This window comes from Peromyscus eremicus, chromosome X (genome assembly GCF_949786415.1).
Source record: "Peromyscus eremicus chromosome X, PerEre_H2_v1, whole genome shotgun sequence".
In the NCBI taxonomy this organism is placed as follows: Eukaryota; Metazoa; Chordata; class Mammalia; order Rodentia; family Cricetidae; genus Peromyscus; species Peromyscus eremicus.
In genome coordinates this window covers 114,686,402-114,702,030 of record NC_081439.1, presented here as the reverse complement: position 1 = coordinate 114,702,030, position 15,629 = coordinate 114,686,402, and the positions used below count along the sequence as shown (strand labels likewise).

Sequence of the window (15,629 nt, the reverse complement as noted above, 5' to 3'; positions counted from 1 at the left end):
GCAGTGAACCCCATGGAACACTGATATTAAAATGGAGGAGGTAGTGAACACCATGGAGGCCTCTGACAGTAAAATAGAGGATGCAGTGAACCTCACGGAGGCCTCGGGCATTAAAATGGAGGAGGCAGTGAACCTCATGGAGACACTGACATTATAATGGAGGAGACACTGAACCTTATGGAGGCCTCTTACAGTAAAATGGAGGAGGCAGTGAACCCCATGGAGGCCTCTGACATTGAAAAGGAGGAGTCAGTGAACCCCATGGGGGCCTCTGATAGTAAAATAGAGGAGGCAGTGAGCCCCATGGAGACACTGACATTATGTCCTTCCTTTTATAGTGCATGATGTGGGAATTTAATTTTCTTTGAATATTCTCTTCATCTGAATATGTACTGTAACACTCATTGTTATGTTTTACAGGCAGCAGTTTAAAACTGAAAATACTCAGCAAATTATAACTCTGTTTCAGCAATGGAATTTTGATATAAAACAATTTGGAGACCAAGCAGATAAACTAACTGTTGGTATCACATTGCTGTTACAATTAATCTCTTATTACTAAGTCTTAAGTGAAAATAGAGAAGCTATTCTTGCATTAGGCACATGAAAATGAGCTGAATTTTGAGACCTGTTACTGGCTTTGTGTTCCATTCATGGTGAACCTTAAACCACAGAAATAGACACGTACAATGCCCGTGAAAGCCATTGGACTTCTGATGTCAGTTAAGATGCTTGCAATTTCAAGCAACAGAAACTTGTAAAAGAATAACTGAAGGACTCAGTTTTATGTAAAAGAAATTGCGGGTAGGTTAGTTTCAGACATAGTTGAATGGTGTGCGGAATGCATCACATGGCATTATCTGAGCTGTTTTTGGGTCTTAGTGAACCTACTAAATGCAGTATGGTAAATATTTCATTTTTAGACTTAACTACAAATTTGTTAGCTTCAGTTAACTGAGTCAGTCTTTTCTCAAAGCCCTGACAGAATATTCTTGTGCAGGAATATCACTGACCTAGTTTTGAACATTTCCTGAACTAATCACTTGTGGTCAGAACATGGTATGCATTTTTTTCTTCCTCTCCTCTCCATGTTCCTCTCCTTCTTTCCCTCTCCTTTGCCTTCCATCCCCTTTCCTACCTTCTTTCTCTTCTTCCATTTCTCCTTCTGTATCCTTGACTTAACCCTGGGTGCCAGATACAGCAAGAAATCCATGGAGGCTCTTTAAAAGGAAATAGCTAGGTTTAGTATATTAAGGTAGATTATTACATATACTAGTAAACTATTTTAGTAAAATATCAGCCTTAGATAATTCGCACTGATATGGAGTCTTATATATTGATATAAATGTAAACCATCTTTATAATAGTATTTAAGATAGTTTGTATATTGATACAAATTTAAAACTATAACCGTCATATTGTACACATATTCCTACTCCTATTTGAAATAGTTTGTATATTGATACAAATTTAAAACTATAATCGTCATATTGTACACATATTCCTACTCCTATTTGAAATATTTTGTATATTGATACAAATGTAAAACTATATTTGTCATACTGTGTGTATGTTCTTCCTCTGTTTAGGATAGTTTATATATTGATACATATTAAGGATATTGTTATTATATTGCACTGTGCAATTCTACCTCTGTTTAAGATATTTTGTGAATCGTCACAATTTTAAGGTCATTATCCTTATATTGTACATCTATTTACAGACTGTTTACCTTGTTAATGTGAAGCCTTAGTCCTTAGGTTATTTAGGTAGATAAGACTTACCGAATTATAGTCACCCATGCTTGTCTCCATCCTTTTGGAGGAAGGAACAAAAGAGTTAAGAGGCGACTGGCGGCGGCTCCCTTGATCTTCTGATCTTTCGGGGTTCTTACCCTGATATCTGACTCTCAATTTTTATTGATAAAGAATAATTAGATAATAACTAATTAGATAATAATTAGATAAGACTATCCTCAAATTTTTATATTACAGAAGACCAACACACACACACACACACACACACACGCACACACGCACACACACACACACACACACACACACACACACACACACACACACACACACACACACACACACACACTGCCCCTGATTCAAACAAAGCCACAATGTGGATAGTGCTTATTTTATCACCAAGCATAATTTAGGGGGTGGGGGCAGAGCAGGGGCACAGGCTTCTGTCACACCTCCTAAGACAAAAGCCACGCTTTATCAGGAAAATGTAAGAAGGAGACCCCATATATCCAAACTGAGTACCCCCAAGGGCACACCTACAAGCAAATTTTCCGTGGACCCTCCTATTGATGTGCTCACAATTGGTGGGCGGAGCCAAAAGTCTCCGCCTAGTGCCTCTCATTGGCAGTGATGTAAACATCCCATTGACTCTCATTGGCTGGGCAGTGGAAAGAGGTGGACTCTCCCTGGGAGCTTGAAGGGAAGCTGCTAGCAGCCAGGCCAGTACCCTGTCCCTGTCATTCCTGAGGGCTGCCCTTTAGCTGGTCACTAGCATCTCACAGAGGCTGGAGAAGATAATCAGAGCTAGACCCTGAGATTCAGAAAAACAGGCATAGTGATTCACTCACAAGCTAAGGCATTGCCCAGGCTGGTGGTGACACCAGTATGCAGAGACTTTGGCGCCGAATTTCAGCTATCTTTCAGTGGAAGACAGGGTCTGAAGAAACACCACAGGAAAAACCTGAAGGTATGCCTCTTGGAGTCCCTTCATTCTTCACTCAAGGAGATTCCTCAGAAAAGGTTCTCCACCATGAGGTGCAGTGGGACACGGATAGCAGAGAAGGGGCTGCTGCCATCCTGAGTGGCTGTTGAGCATGAGAGTGTCCCTGAGTTCCCAAGAGTTAGGCCAACACTGAACTGTGCCCCAAGCTCCCTTGGTGGGCCAAAGCAGGAGGCTGTGTAGACCAACTCAAAGAACACGTGACACAAGTCTTAGCGGGCTGTACTGTCTCTGCCTTTCCCCTTGCAAGACGCCTTTGTGTATTCCCCAGAAAAGGGGAACCTCTCACTTGGAGACTGAATTTGGCCTTATTCCCCATGCACACATGTCTCTGAAGCCAGGAGGCAGTCAGTCATAAGGAGGGTACCACAAAGGAAGATGGCCGGTTGTCCCAGCAGGATACTGGAGCCAGATCCCAAAACATTACTTACCCATTATGCTCATGAAGAATAAAAGACAATTTGGAAACATGTCCTTACATCTGCACATATCTTTAATGCTTGGTCTGAATTTAGAGCCATGGCTATGCATTTGCTGCTGCTGCTGAGGCAGGCATATACCAGTAATAATGGGAGTTTAAAGAGGCTTACTGGGGCAGGCCACCCACAGATGCCATGGAGGTGCCATTCAGTAGTCACAATCTTAGGGCCCAGGAATGGTTGTTATGGTCAGAGAAGTGATGATATGTGCTCACATCTACACAGGTGCTCAGAGTAGGACTTCTGTGTAGAGACTGTTTGCATTTGATATGAACCATTGTGCCCTTTGTTTATCTGTGTCATAGATAACTCCAATTTGAAGTCTGTCAGAGGAATTGTGACCTATCTCTGTACCGACTATGGCTGGATTAATGAATCTATCTTTTTCAATACTGACATGTTGTGTGGCAAAGTCCCACTGAACATTGGGACAAGTGTCATTGCTCTCGTGGAAGAAAACGAAACAACTCATATCCAAAAAGCAATCAAGGTATGCCTGAATTCACCCAGAGTCTCTTGGTGTATTATTTACTTTTATGTTGCTGTGATAAAATACCATGGTGAGAGCAACTTAAGGAAGTGTGTTTGTTTGTTCTTATGGTTCCAGAAAGATGGGTGAGTCCATCAAGGCAGGTAGGTACGGTAGGCAGCAAGCAGCAGGTATGGTAACAGAAGCAGGAAGCTGAGAGCTTACCTCTTCAAATGCAGTCTCAAAGCACAGAGACACAACTAGATGTATTGTTAGTCTTTACATTTTCAAACCTCTTCCAATAAATTCACACCTCTTAAAACTCCCCCAAGCAGTCCCTCCAACTAGGGACCAAATTTTCAAACACCTTGAGTCTATTGGGGACATTCTCATTCAAACCACTGTGTTTGATGGGAATGGTGGTCAGTGGCATTAGTCCTAGGACTCAGGAAGAAGAGGAAGGACATTTTCTCAGTTCAAGGACAGCCTGATCTATATAGTGAGTTCCAGGACAGCCAGAGTTACATGGTGAAAACATATTTTTAAAAAAGATTCAGAAAAGAGAAAGGAGTGGATGGAGGCCTAATTGGGAGAGGAGGAAGGAGGGGAAACTGTGTTCATGATGTAATATATGAGAGGAAAAAAAGAAAAGTGTAATACTATTATGCATTTTAGTAACACTTTGATCAAATTACATTGTACATGTGAATAAAAAATTAGAGATGTACAGTTTCTTGCTGAAAATAGATAAAAAGGTTTCCTTGCTTTTCTTTTTTAGAGCATAAACTTTAATAACCTTAAAACTTCTCTTCTATGTATAAATAAAATTTTCCCAAAAAGATTAAGAAAATGTTGATGTATGGTCAAAGTTGACATCCCATTTCTCTGAGCTTAGTGGATTTGATGTTATAGTATTTGAATGCAATGATGCTTATTCTGTTTCTAAATATTTTGTGTCAGCTCTCTTAATATTTGAAAAACATGGAATTGATTCTGTATGATTCTGCAACTTCCATCATATAGTGGCCAGCCATTTTCTATTCAGTACCCAAACTAGAAGAATTGATATGACAAAGACTGTATTGTTCACACTCTTTTCTGCGTCAATTAGTGTATGTGTTTATTTGCTTTATTTTTTTTTAGATTTCTTTATATTATGTTATGTGCATGAGTGTTTGGCTTGCGTGTACATCTGTGTACCACATGTGTCCCTGCTGCCTGAGGAGGTGCTGAGCCTCCATGTGGGTTCTGTAATCATCACTTCCATTCAGCTCTTTACATATTGATGGCTGTTGTCAAATTACTCTTACTTAAGTTGTTCTGATTGAGAGTCTCAACAGCAGGCCACAGAAGATACCTTTGCCAGTATTGGAAAACTCTGGAAGACTGTTATTGTAAAATCATGGTAAAAATTGAAAAGCTGAAGCAGGCTCCTGATCTTATTTTGAGATTTTTATCATCTTAATGATAAAGTTATCATTTTCACTTCTTGTTCTTCTCACACACAGATCCATCCTAGACCTTTCCACATTTGTGAGAATATATTTATTAGGAAATTAGGAATGTGTTCTCCCACTGATTTTTTTAAAACTTCCAGTTTTTTGTTTTTCAAATATTTTAAAAATATCAATTATGTCATTAGTGCACTCTGTCAGGAACATAGGTGAACACTTGTGTCTTTCACAATGTCAAAATTTGTTGAATGACAATAAATTCATAAGACACAGTAGTTTCAATGGCAGCAATTTGCAAGAAAATCCTGCTTACTTTGGTAATCTGGACAAGATTACACAGGTGTTTTTTTGTTTGTTTGGATTTTGTTTTTTTGAGACAGAGTTTCTCTGTGTAGTTTTGGTACCTGTCCTGGATCTCACTCCATTGACCAGGCTGTCCTCGAACTCACAGAGATCTGCCTAGCTCTGCCTTCCAGGTGCTTGGATTAAAGGCATGTGCGACCACCGCCTGGCCACAGGGTTTTTTTTTTTTTATTTCAGTCTCAGTTGCTATTCCTAATTCTCATATAACGCACCACAGTCAATATGTAATACACAGAAAATACAGGTTACATGATGAGTACAACTGATTAAAGAGGCAGGAGCAGAGTTTCAGGAGGTTTCAAATGGATGGAAAAGATGTAAATGGAGTAGGGTCCCAAAAGCCAGTAAATGAGTTGAAGACAGCCCTGGTTCCCACTGTTAGGAGTCCCACAAAAGGACCAAGCCACACAACTGTAACATACGTTCAGAGTGCCTACGGTAGTCCCACGCAGGCTCCCTGGTTGTCGGTTCAGTCTCTGTGAGCCCCTATGAGCCCTGGTTGATTGATTCTGTGAGTTTTCTTGTGGTGTCCTTGACCCCTCTGCCTCCTACAATCCTTTCTACTCCTCTTCTGCAGGATTCCCTGAACTCTACCTAATGTTTGACTGTGGGTCTGCATCTGTTTTTCCATCAGTTGTGGGATGAAGCCTCTCTGGTGACAATTGGGCTAGGCACCAATCTGGTCACAGAAGATGGCCAGTTCAGGCTACGTTATCTGCTGTTGCTTAAGAGTCTTAGTTGGGGTCATCCTTGTAGATTCCTGGGAGATTCCCTTGTGCAGGTTTTTAACCTGACCCCCAAATGCACCCCATTTCCAGTAATCACTTTCAGTGTAAATGTACCATATTTTCTTTATTCATTCCTTGGTTGAAGGACATCTGGTTTGTTTCTAGGTTCTGGCTGTTATGAATAAAGCTACTATGAACGTAGTTGAGCGTGTGTCCTTGTGGTATGATTAAGCATTCCTTGGGTATATGCCCAAGAGTGGTGTAGCTGGGTCTCTGGTAAACTGAGTCCCAATTTTCTGGGAAACCACCACACCGACTTGCAAAGTGGCTGTAAAAGTCTGCACTCACACCAGCAATGGAGGAGTGTTCCCCTCTCACCACGTGCTCTCCAGCATCAGCTGTTGCTTGTGTTTTTTTGTCTTAGTCATTCTGACAGCTGTAAGATGGAATCTCAGAGTCATTCGATTTGCATTTTTCTGATGGCTAAGGATATTGAACATCTTTTTAAGTTTTTCCCGGCCATTTGAGATTCTTGTGTTGACAATTCTCTGTTTAGATGTACTCCATTTTTCAATTGGATGATTATTTGGTTTGTTGATATCTAGGTTCTTGAGTTCTTTATATATTTTGGAAAACAGCCCTCTGTCGGAGGTGGGGTTAGTGAAGACCTTTTCCCATTCTGTAGGGTGCTGTTTTGTCCTATTGATGGTGTCTTTTGCCTTACAGAAACATTTCAATTCCATAAGGTCCCATTTATTAATTGTTGATCATGGTGCCTGCAAGATGAGTGTTCTGTTCAGGAAGTTGTCTCCTGTGCCAGTATGTTCAAGACTATTTCCCACTTTCTCTTCTGATTCCTTGTCCAGCCTTACTACATGGGCAGATCCTTAGTCTTACTGCAACTAGATATGCTGTTTGTTGATACTCATGGGAGGCCTGTCCTTTCGTGAATAGAAAGAGATGAGTGAATTGGGGGAGGGCAGAGGGGAGGTAGAGGGATGGACTGGGAGGAAAGGACAGAGGGGAAACAGAGGTCGGGATGTAAAATAAATTAAAAAAAAATAATTTTTCAAAAATGTAAATACAGTCTTTATTGATAAGAATAGAAACTGAAACACGCTTTAGTGAAGGAGCTGTTTTGTACTATCAATTGTTGTGGACCAGGGAGTTTTCATCAAAAATACAGATGCATGTCCAGATCCAGAGGCAAAAACCAGAACATTCTCCGGGTTCAAGAGTGGGTAGACTGAATGAGTGAAGACACCGAGGGTATTCAGAGGGGCTGGGAAAGGCAGATAAGTAGGCCTTATCACCAGCAAGGTCTGAGCTCAGCTGAGGACACAGGACTTTCTCTGTTTGTCCATGTCTGTCCTTGGCTAACACATCAAGTATCAGTTAACAGGTGAGTGGGGGCCATCACCACCATAGTGATAGGTGTACACTTTGTTCTGTGGTTCAAATGGAGGGAGTTGCACCTTTTATTTGCTCTGGTGTGTGTGGTAAGTTCCTAGGCTTGGTTTTCCTTTGCAGTCTCTTGCGATGGGGGTTATTTCTTCCACTTAATCTCCTGCTTCTGCACCTAGATCCAGGTAGGGAAAAACAGCTCTCCCTCCTTGTTTTCCAAAAGCGTGCTGCTCATTCTTGTCTCTGTCAACTTTATTCTGCTCCACTCCTATCTCCCAGGTAACTCATTTCTCTTCCTTCAAATACCCTGCAAAGCCCATTTCCTCAAATTATGCCACCAATGTCACTCAGTCTAAAAATTAATTTGAGTTACAGCCATGACTACAGCTTGTTTAGAAGTATGCTTTAAACATATTTTATACTCTTGGATGTTGAGTTCCTGGAAAGCAAGTACATTGTCTTTCTAAGGTCAGAAGGTGAGTTTGTGAAAGCATTAAACATAGGTGTGAAATTCACAGTTGCAAGGCACTTGCCAATCCATGGAGCAAGCACAGACACAATTGATGTCATCATCTCAGGTCCATGGTGGATCAGTAATGTATGGTCTAGGTTTGAGAACCGTTGCTTAAAAGATTTCTGCCACAGGAGTGCTATTTTGGCATGACTAATAAATTCCAGGTCTCTGACAAGGAGTCCTATGTCCTGCAAGCACCCTTACAACTCCGTTAGGTCAACTCGTTAAAATGCTGTTGTTTTCATGGGGAATCCTTGGTAAGTGTACAGTCTCCTACCTGTAATTTTTATTTTTCCTTCAACCACTGTCTCCTTCTCTTATAGGTGAAAACTGTGACTAACCCTGTGGATGGTACTGAGCAATCAGACCTTGACAGAGAACTTTGTATTAAGTGTGTCAGCTCGGTCACACAGGACAGCATCTATATCGACAAGGAAACATCTTTCCCTGTCCATCTCTTTTCTGGAGGTAAGATTTATAGTTTTAAAAGCAAAGAGCAAGAGTGTGGGAAGTGTCCTTGAAATTGAAAGTGAGGTACCATAAAAATGGGGAAAGTGGGCAATATTTTAAGTATCACGTAGCAGTCCTGTCCTCCCAATGCCATCATCATGCATCCATGTGGTTTTAACTACTCAATTGATTCATTTGGCTGTTTTGATTTCTCATACAGGGTTCCTCTAAGTTACCTGAAACTCACTATGCATCTGAGAATTGTCCATGACCTTAGCAAACCCATCCCTGACTCTTCTGAGTGCTGAGGTCATAATCTTCTGCCACTGCATCAGGATACATGCAAAATATCATCAATGATAGCATCACACAAGTATAAGAGATTTATCTTGAACATACATCCACCATTTCAAAGCAAAGGTGCAGACAGGCCTCTTTCTTTCTGTGTCCTCTTTCCAGAATATTAATCACATAGGCTCTCATATTTTGTCCCTAGACTAGGTACCAAGGTTGACGCATGTGATCCTACTGTGTTCCTGGCTTCCATCCCCAAAAGAGATCTCAAAATGACCACTTGATGAGAAAATCCAGTACTCCTAGCTGTAACTTTCACTCTGAGACACATGGTTTTTAGTTATCCATGTCTGTGAATAAATCATTGTCAGAGTACCAGTGTTTAAAGAGTCTTAAGTGTCCCTTCCTGTAGGAAGATATTTGAGATGTCTGTGTAAGTATTTGGAAAAGTTACTTTGCATTCAGGAAATGTTTGTCGGCATATTGTGGTGATGGAGGGTCTTAGGTATTATGACATGACCTGAGTGCCATAATATTTACACCTCTAATGTTCTTGGCTGTTTTAGAATTCATGCCTTGCAAAGGAGACTTGTTGCTGGTTGAGTATTCCATGAAGCCGGGCACTTCCAACATGAACATCCACACCGTGAGCCCCTTAAGCTCCCAGAATATGGATGAGGTAATTTGCTTCCATGTTGCCCTTGTCATGGGCAGGTAGTTGCCTATCCTTCCTTCCTGGTCACTTTTTGCTCAGGATTTTGTGTGGTACGTTTCGCAGTGTATCCCCTGCCAAAGTGGACATGTTCACTGATTGAAAAGGAAATAACCAGAAAATGATGTAGAATATACACAAGTTAGCTCCTAGCTTATGTGCTTTACTTGACGTTAGGATGTTCTGTGGACAACAGTTAGAAAGCAACTTGGCTGTGAGGCCATTGTGGGGAAACTTTGAGTGCACTGGGTTTGAGGTGTTCAGCCTGCTTATAAGGATGGATAAGATCTTGTCTAGTACAGCCTGAGAATAAGATGTAAACTCATGGAGATAGAGTGTGAGGCCACATTGTGTAGCATGAAGAGCATGTCTTCTCTTCACACAGGAGAGAGAGAATATGGAGCCATGTTGAGTAGCTTGAAGATCATGTCTTCTCATCACCCAGGAGGTAGTGTGGGTCCATATTGGGTAGCATGAAGTGCATGTCTTCTCATCACACAGGAGATAGCATGTGAGGCTATATTGGGTAGCATGAAGGGCATGTCTTCTCATCACACAGGAGATAGTGTGGGTCCATATTGGGTAACATGAAGAGTAGAGCCTTTCATAAGTCACCCAATGTTTGTCTTATTTCTCTGATTTAATAGGAGTGATGTGGGATGGTGACTCATTGTGTTAACACAGTACCCAGGCATTCCCTATGTGTCAAGGATGAGAATCAGTGATGTGTTGAAGGACCTGCTGAGTAGAGCCAAGGGGTTGTTGAGGGCCATCTGTGGTGGGTTATGCTTCTCCATACTCATTGCCTTCATTGCTCATCTTAGGTATGTATTACCAGTACTGATGGAAAAACTGGTGTGGTGGAATCCTGTGTCTTTTTTACTGTGGATTCCATCCAGAAGCCTTCTGATTATACTCCGGAGTTGTATGACATCGTGAATGTGGTCGCTGTGGACAGCATTCAACCAAACTGTTCTTGGAGAGCAGTGTCAATGATCCCAGTGGAAATGTGCATTGACCAAGCCTTGTAATTCACCATTATTTATAAGGCTCTGGTTTAATAAAACAAAATGAGCATGTAATCTAAAGATATGAACTAAGACTCTTCTTTTAAACATCCTGGTGACTTAATTAGGAACATAAAGTCACTTTAGGAAGGTACCTTGCTAATTCAAAACCATGCCCTATTGGAACATGATGTTACCAAAGAAATGGCCCTGCACTCAGGGTAAATGCATCATTTTCCAAAAGCAAGAGCAGCTTCTGTGTTGGCACTGGCCTTGTGGGCCATTAAGCAGCATGGAGAAGCAAAGCATTTAAGTCAAGATTCCAGGAGCAAGCAGGCGAATGTGACCAGGTATGATTTAACATTACAGCTTGCCTTCTAGCTTGAGTCTCTTTATGCCTTTCTAAAGTTTATTTCTCTACAATATCTTTTATTTCCTACCAGCTACTCCATTTGGTAAACTTAGTGTTTATCTGTGGATCCTCTTCCTATGATAGTGTACCAAATATGCCAATGCAGAGAAATGAAAGACCAGACTCAGGTCTACTTCAAACAGAAAGATGAGAGTACACTCTTAGTATTCTGAGAGGCGGTGCCCCGCAAAGTCCTTTCTATACTGAGGAGGACCTTCTGTGAAGTTAACTGGCCCTCCTTCCACATTTCTTGCCCTTTTGAAGGAATCCTGGACCTTTCCAACATCTGCAGAGTGAAGGATGCCTGCACTGGGGAGCCAGGCCACCTGGACCAGTTTCCTTACATCAATATCTGGTGTAGTCTGGCCCTCTACCCACAAGACAGAGTTCAATTCCATGCCTCTTGGGTATCCACTGCAGTCCTGATCTCTAAGAGAGTTTCGACCCCGAAAAAGCCACCTATCTTCCAGTTAGAGGATCAAGATTTGCAACTTCCACCTCTACCCCTTCTCCTGAGGGTGCCCATCCCCCGCTAAGAATTCAGAACACAAAGTGGCAATGTCTGCTTTGTATTCTGACTTCCCGTCTGATGGCTCATGCCACAGCTGCCATTGGCCCCTTTTCCCACAGAGCGCTGGAGGGTATCCTCCACCTCAGTATGCTTAAGGTCCAGGTCTCTTGAAGGCTTCCCAGTGACCAGCCATCGAGTGCCCTGTGCCTGTGGTGTCAAACTCCATGGCCAGCCAACCTCCAGGAGGATGGGATTCTCAGACCAGACCCAGTTCAATATGTTTATCAGCCATTCACCACTACTGATCTCCTGAACAAGTGACATCACACCCCACCATACCTAGAGCAGCCATAAAGTGTTGTAGAATATTATTTTAAGGTGTGTTACTTTTGTTTATGTTGCATTTGTTTAACTCTGTGAAGCTGTGTTACTGTGCCTGTGTAAAACACCTGGTGGTCTAATAAAAAGCTGAACAGCCAATAGCAAGGCAGGAGAAATAATAGGCGGGGCTGGCAGGCAGAGAGAATAAATAAAATGAGAAAATCTGGGAGAAAAAAAAGAAAGAGCAAGAGAACAAGGAGAGGAGGGTGTTGGGGGCCAGCCGCCCAGCTACCCAGCCGCCCAGCCACCCAGCCACCCAGCCGCCCAGCCACCCAGCTACCCAGCCACCCAGCCAGCCATGGAGTAAGAGTGAAAGTAAGATATACAGAAGTAAGAAAATAAAAAAGCCCAGAAGGAAGAGGTTGACGGGATAATTTAAGTTAAGAAAAGCTGGATAGAAACAAGCTAAGGCAGGGCATTTAAAAGTGAGAAAAAGCCTCTGTGCATTTATGTGGGAACTGGGTGGTAGGCCCCCCAAAAGAGTAGAGAAAGCAACCAACAACAGTCAACCTTATGTCTACCATTATGCACAGCCACTAACTTACTTGGAACAACTGCCAACAGCTCCTTATTGCCCTTTTTACCTCCAGATGCAGAGTGTAGGGTCTGCTAGGCAGCACCTGCCTGGCTGATCATTCAAGCATCCCAAACACTGGTAACCTGAAGTGATTTGATGACACCTTCCTTCCTGATAAGTGTCCCAAATGTAACCCCAATACACCAGAGGTCTTCCAGGCACTTCTCAGAATGATAAGTCGGGTTGGAGGAGTTCACAATGGAGATTGTGGAGTCACAATCTTGGTCAAAATTTGAAAAGTCACTCAGTGCTCTGATGAGTCCCTGAACCAATTCTATGACCAGCTCTGTGACAGTTAAGGGCAGTACACGCCTTTTGTCTCAGAGGCTCCTGTGCACTGGACAGTGGTCAACACAGCTTTTGCCCAACAGGTGATAACAAATACTCACTGGAAGCCCCAAATGCTAGCGGGATTTACAGAGACACATCCTGAGCAATTTATAGACATCACCATCAAAGTGGATGTTAACTAGGAAAGGCTGCAAAAAAATGATGGTGTTCACATTGGGACTAGAGAAAATTCAGCTTCCCAGAAATTCCTGCAACAGTTGGTTTCCATATGAAGGTTAAAAGTAATTGGTGCCTTTTCTGATACCAGACATGAAAATTAAGATGAACAAAAATGAAAATAAAATCCTTACAGACATTATGAGGGAATATGTTATTTTATTTTACTTATTTTTATTGAAAATAGATTCTTTTTGGCAAAGACCAAGATAGCCAGGACACTCTCTGCCTTCAAGATGCCTGCGTGAAGGAGCCAGTGATGGTGGTGTCTGGGCCTTGCTATAATTATGCCCACAGCCAGCCCTTACACCAAGTATGCAGTTTTGATCAACCAGGCCACACCCACCCTACAACTACCCAGTGCCTGTGCAAAATAATGGGAACATGCCTGATGTACCCAGCCACTCCCAGGACCCTCAGGGCCCATGCCTGGAAAGGCTGAAGAACCTGCAAATAATCCCACTGATGGATGATGACCCTTCCTTGTTGCCCCCCAATAAAAATGTGAAAACCAACTCCCCCCAAAAGAAAAGAAAACAGATTCTTCTCTCATACAATAAATCCCTCCCACAGTTTCCCTTCTTCCGCTCCTCCCAAGTCCCCACCACCTCCCCTCTCCTCCGGATCCACTCCCCCTCAGTCTCCCATAAGAAAAGAGCAGATCTGCAAGAGACAACAAAACAAGATACAATAAGACCAGGCAGAAGCCCTCACACTGAAGCTGGACAAGGCAACCCAACAGAAGGAAAAGATTTTTAGGAGATTATTTTAATTTTTTTAAATTTATTGCCAGGTGGTGGTTGAAAGGACCAAGCAGATGCCACAACAGGCTGCTCAGTCTTCTCTCAGAGATCAGTCCTCAATTTCAGTTTCCTGAGACTTGAGCAAGCAGTCTCTGGGAAGGCCATGAACAAAAGACATAGTCCTTGCAGTAGCTCCCTTTCTGCACGTACTCGTACTCTGCTCAAAGTTCAGCCAGTTGTTTACTGTCTGGGACCTTTCACCAACTTAGAGTTATGTGCGTGAGTCAAGGAGAGAGCCTGGACAACTGAGCCAGCCCCCACAGTCAGTACGTGCTAGGCAAGCCGGCCCCCATGGCAGCTCAAGGACAAAGCCTGGGACTTGTCCTGGACAGCCCCCAAAATGATAATTGTAACCCCCAACCAGTAAATTCAAAAGTTACATACCCTCATCCAATTAAAAGCGAACAGAGATAAAAATAAACCAATCTGAGTTGCACCTGTGCCAACCCCCCCACAACCACCCTGAAAGGCTTGTGGTTTTTGCCTTTAAATAGCTAGCCTCACAAAGAAAGAGCAATTCCTCCCTGCCTCACTGTATTGGGTGTAGGAATCAGTTCCCTGCCTAGGCTTGTATCTACAGAATAAATCTTGCTGCTGCATTCTGGACATCGACGGTCTTCATTGGTCTCTTTGGGGTCGTGATCTGGGCATAACAGTGGTGGTGTACACCTTTAATGCCAGCACTTGGGAAGCAGAGACAAGTGAATCTCCGAGGTCGAGGCCAGCCTGGTTTCTAGAGTGAGTTTCAGGATGGCTGGGGCTACGCAGAGAAACCCTGTCTTGAAAAACCAAAAAGGGGAATTGCATTTTGTGTGTATGGGTGTTTTGCATGCATGTATTCATGTGTACCAAATGTGTGTGCTTGGTATCTTCCAAAGAGGCCAGAAGAGGGCACCAAATCCCTTTAGACCCTATAGTAGAGGGGAATAATTTTATGATTCATGGTAGTTTTCTTTAAAACACATAGAGGCGAATACTCAGCATACAGAACTACAAATCAGCTGGTGATGTAGCTCAGTGGTAGAGCGCAGTGTAAAAAACATGAGTTTGGTGAGTTCGAGGCCAGCCTGGTCTACAGAGCAAGATCCAGGAAAGGCGCAAAGCTACACAGAGAAATCCTGTCTCGAAAAAACAAAAACCAAACAAACAGACAAACAAAAACATGAGTTTGATCTTCAGTGGTGAAAAAACCAGCAATAAGCACTACAAATCTAAAGTTGATGTATGCAATTCATACAGTTAAGTCCAAACTGTAAAGTGAGCAAAAAACCCAATTAGCTGTTTTGTGAAAACAGGAACAAAATCATCGCTAACATTTTCCGTGCCTAATCTTAGGAGTTATTAGAGAAATACAAGCAAACAATGGCATTAACAACAAAACAAAACTCACAGAGTGGGGCTAGGGAGATGGCTCTTTTGGTAAAGTTCTTGCCTTGCAAGCGTATGGACTTAATGTGGGAGCCCTGGAATCCACTCTAAAAATCCAGGCTGGCAGGCCATTGCTGGTAGGTGGAGACAGGCAGATAGATCCCTGGAGCTTGCTGGCTAGCCAGGCTAGTGGAATTGATGACCTGCAGGTTCAGTGAGCCCCTGTCTCAAGATTTAAGATGGAGAATGATGAGTATATGCATGATATCTGCCTACACACACACACACACACACACACACACACACACACACACACACACGAGAGAGAGAGAGAGAGAGAGAGAGACAGAGAGAGACAGAGAGAGACAGAGAGAGAGACAGAGAGACAGAGAAACAGAGAGAGAGAGAGAGAGAGAGAGAGAGAGAGAGAGAGAGAGAGGAA

General features: G+C 42.6%; 1 protein-coding gene across 1 annotated transcript; it reads left to right on the top strand.

Moving 5' to 3' along the window:
- Positions 1-2,392: 2,392 nt before the first annotated feature.
- Positions 2,393-10,709, top strand: LOC131899352 (cancer/testis antigen 55-like). Its single transcript, XM_059250786.1, has 5 exons — positions 2,393-2,721; positions 3,539-3,723; positions 8,489-8,633; positions 9,476-9,588; positions 10,446-10,709. The coding sequence occupies exons 1-5, from the start codon at positions 2,640-2,642 to the stop codon at positions 10,650-10,652; spliced, it is 732 nt and encodes a 243-aa protein (XP_059106769.1). The 5' UTR covers positions 2,393-2,639; the 3' UTR covers positions 10,653-10,709.
- Positions 10,710-15,629: the final 4,920 nt, after the last annotated feature.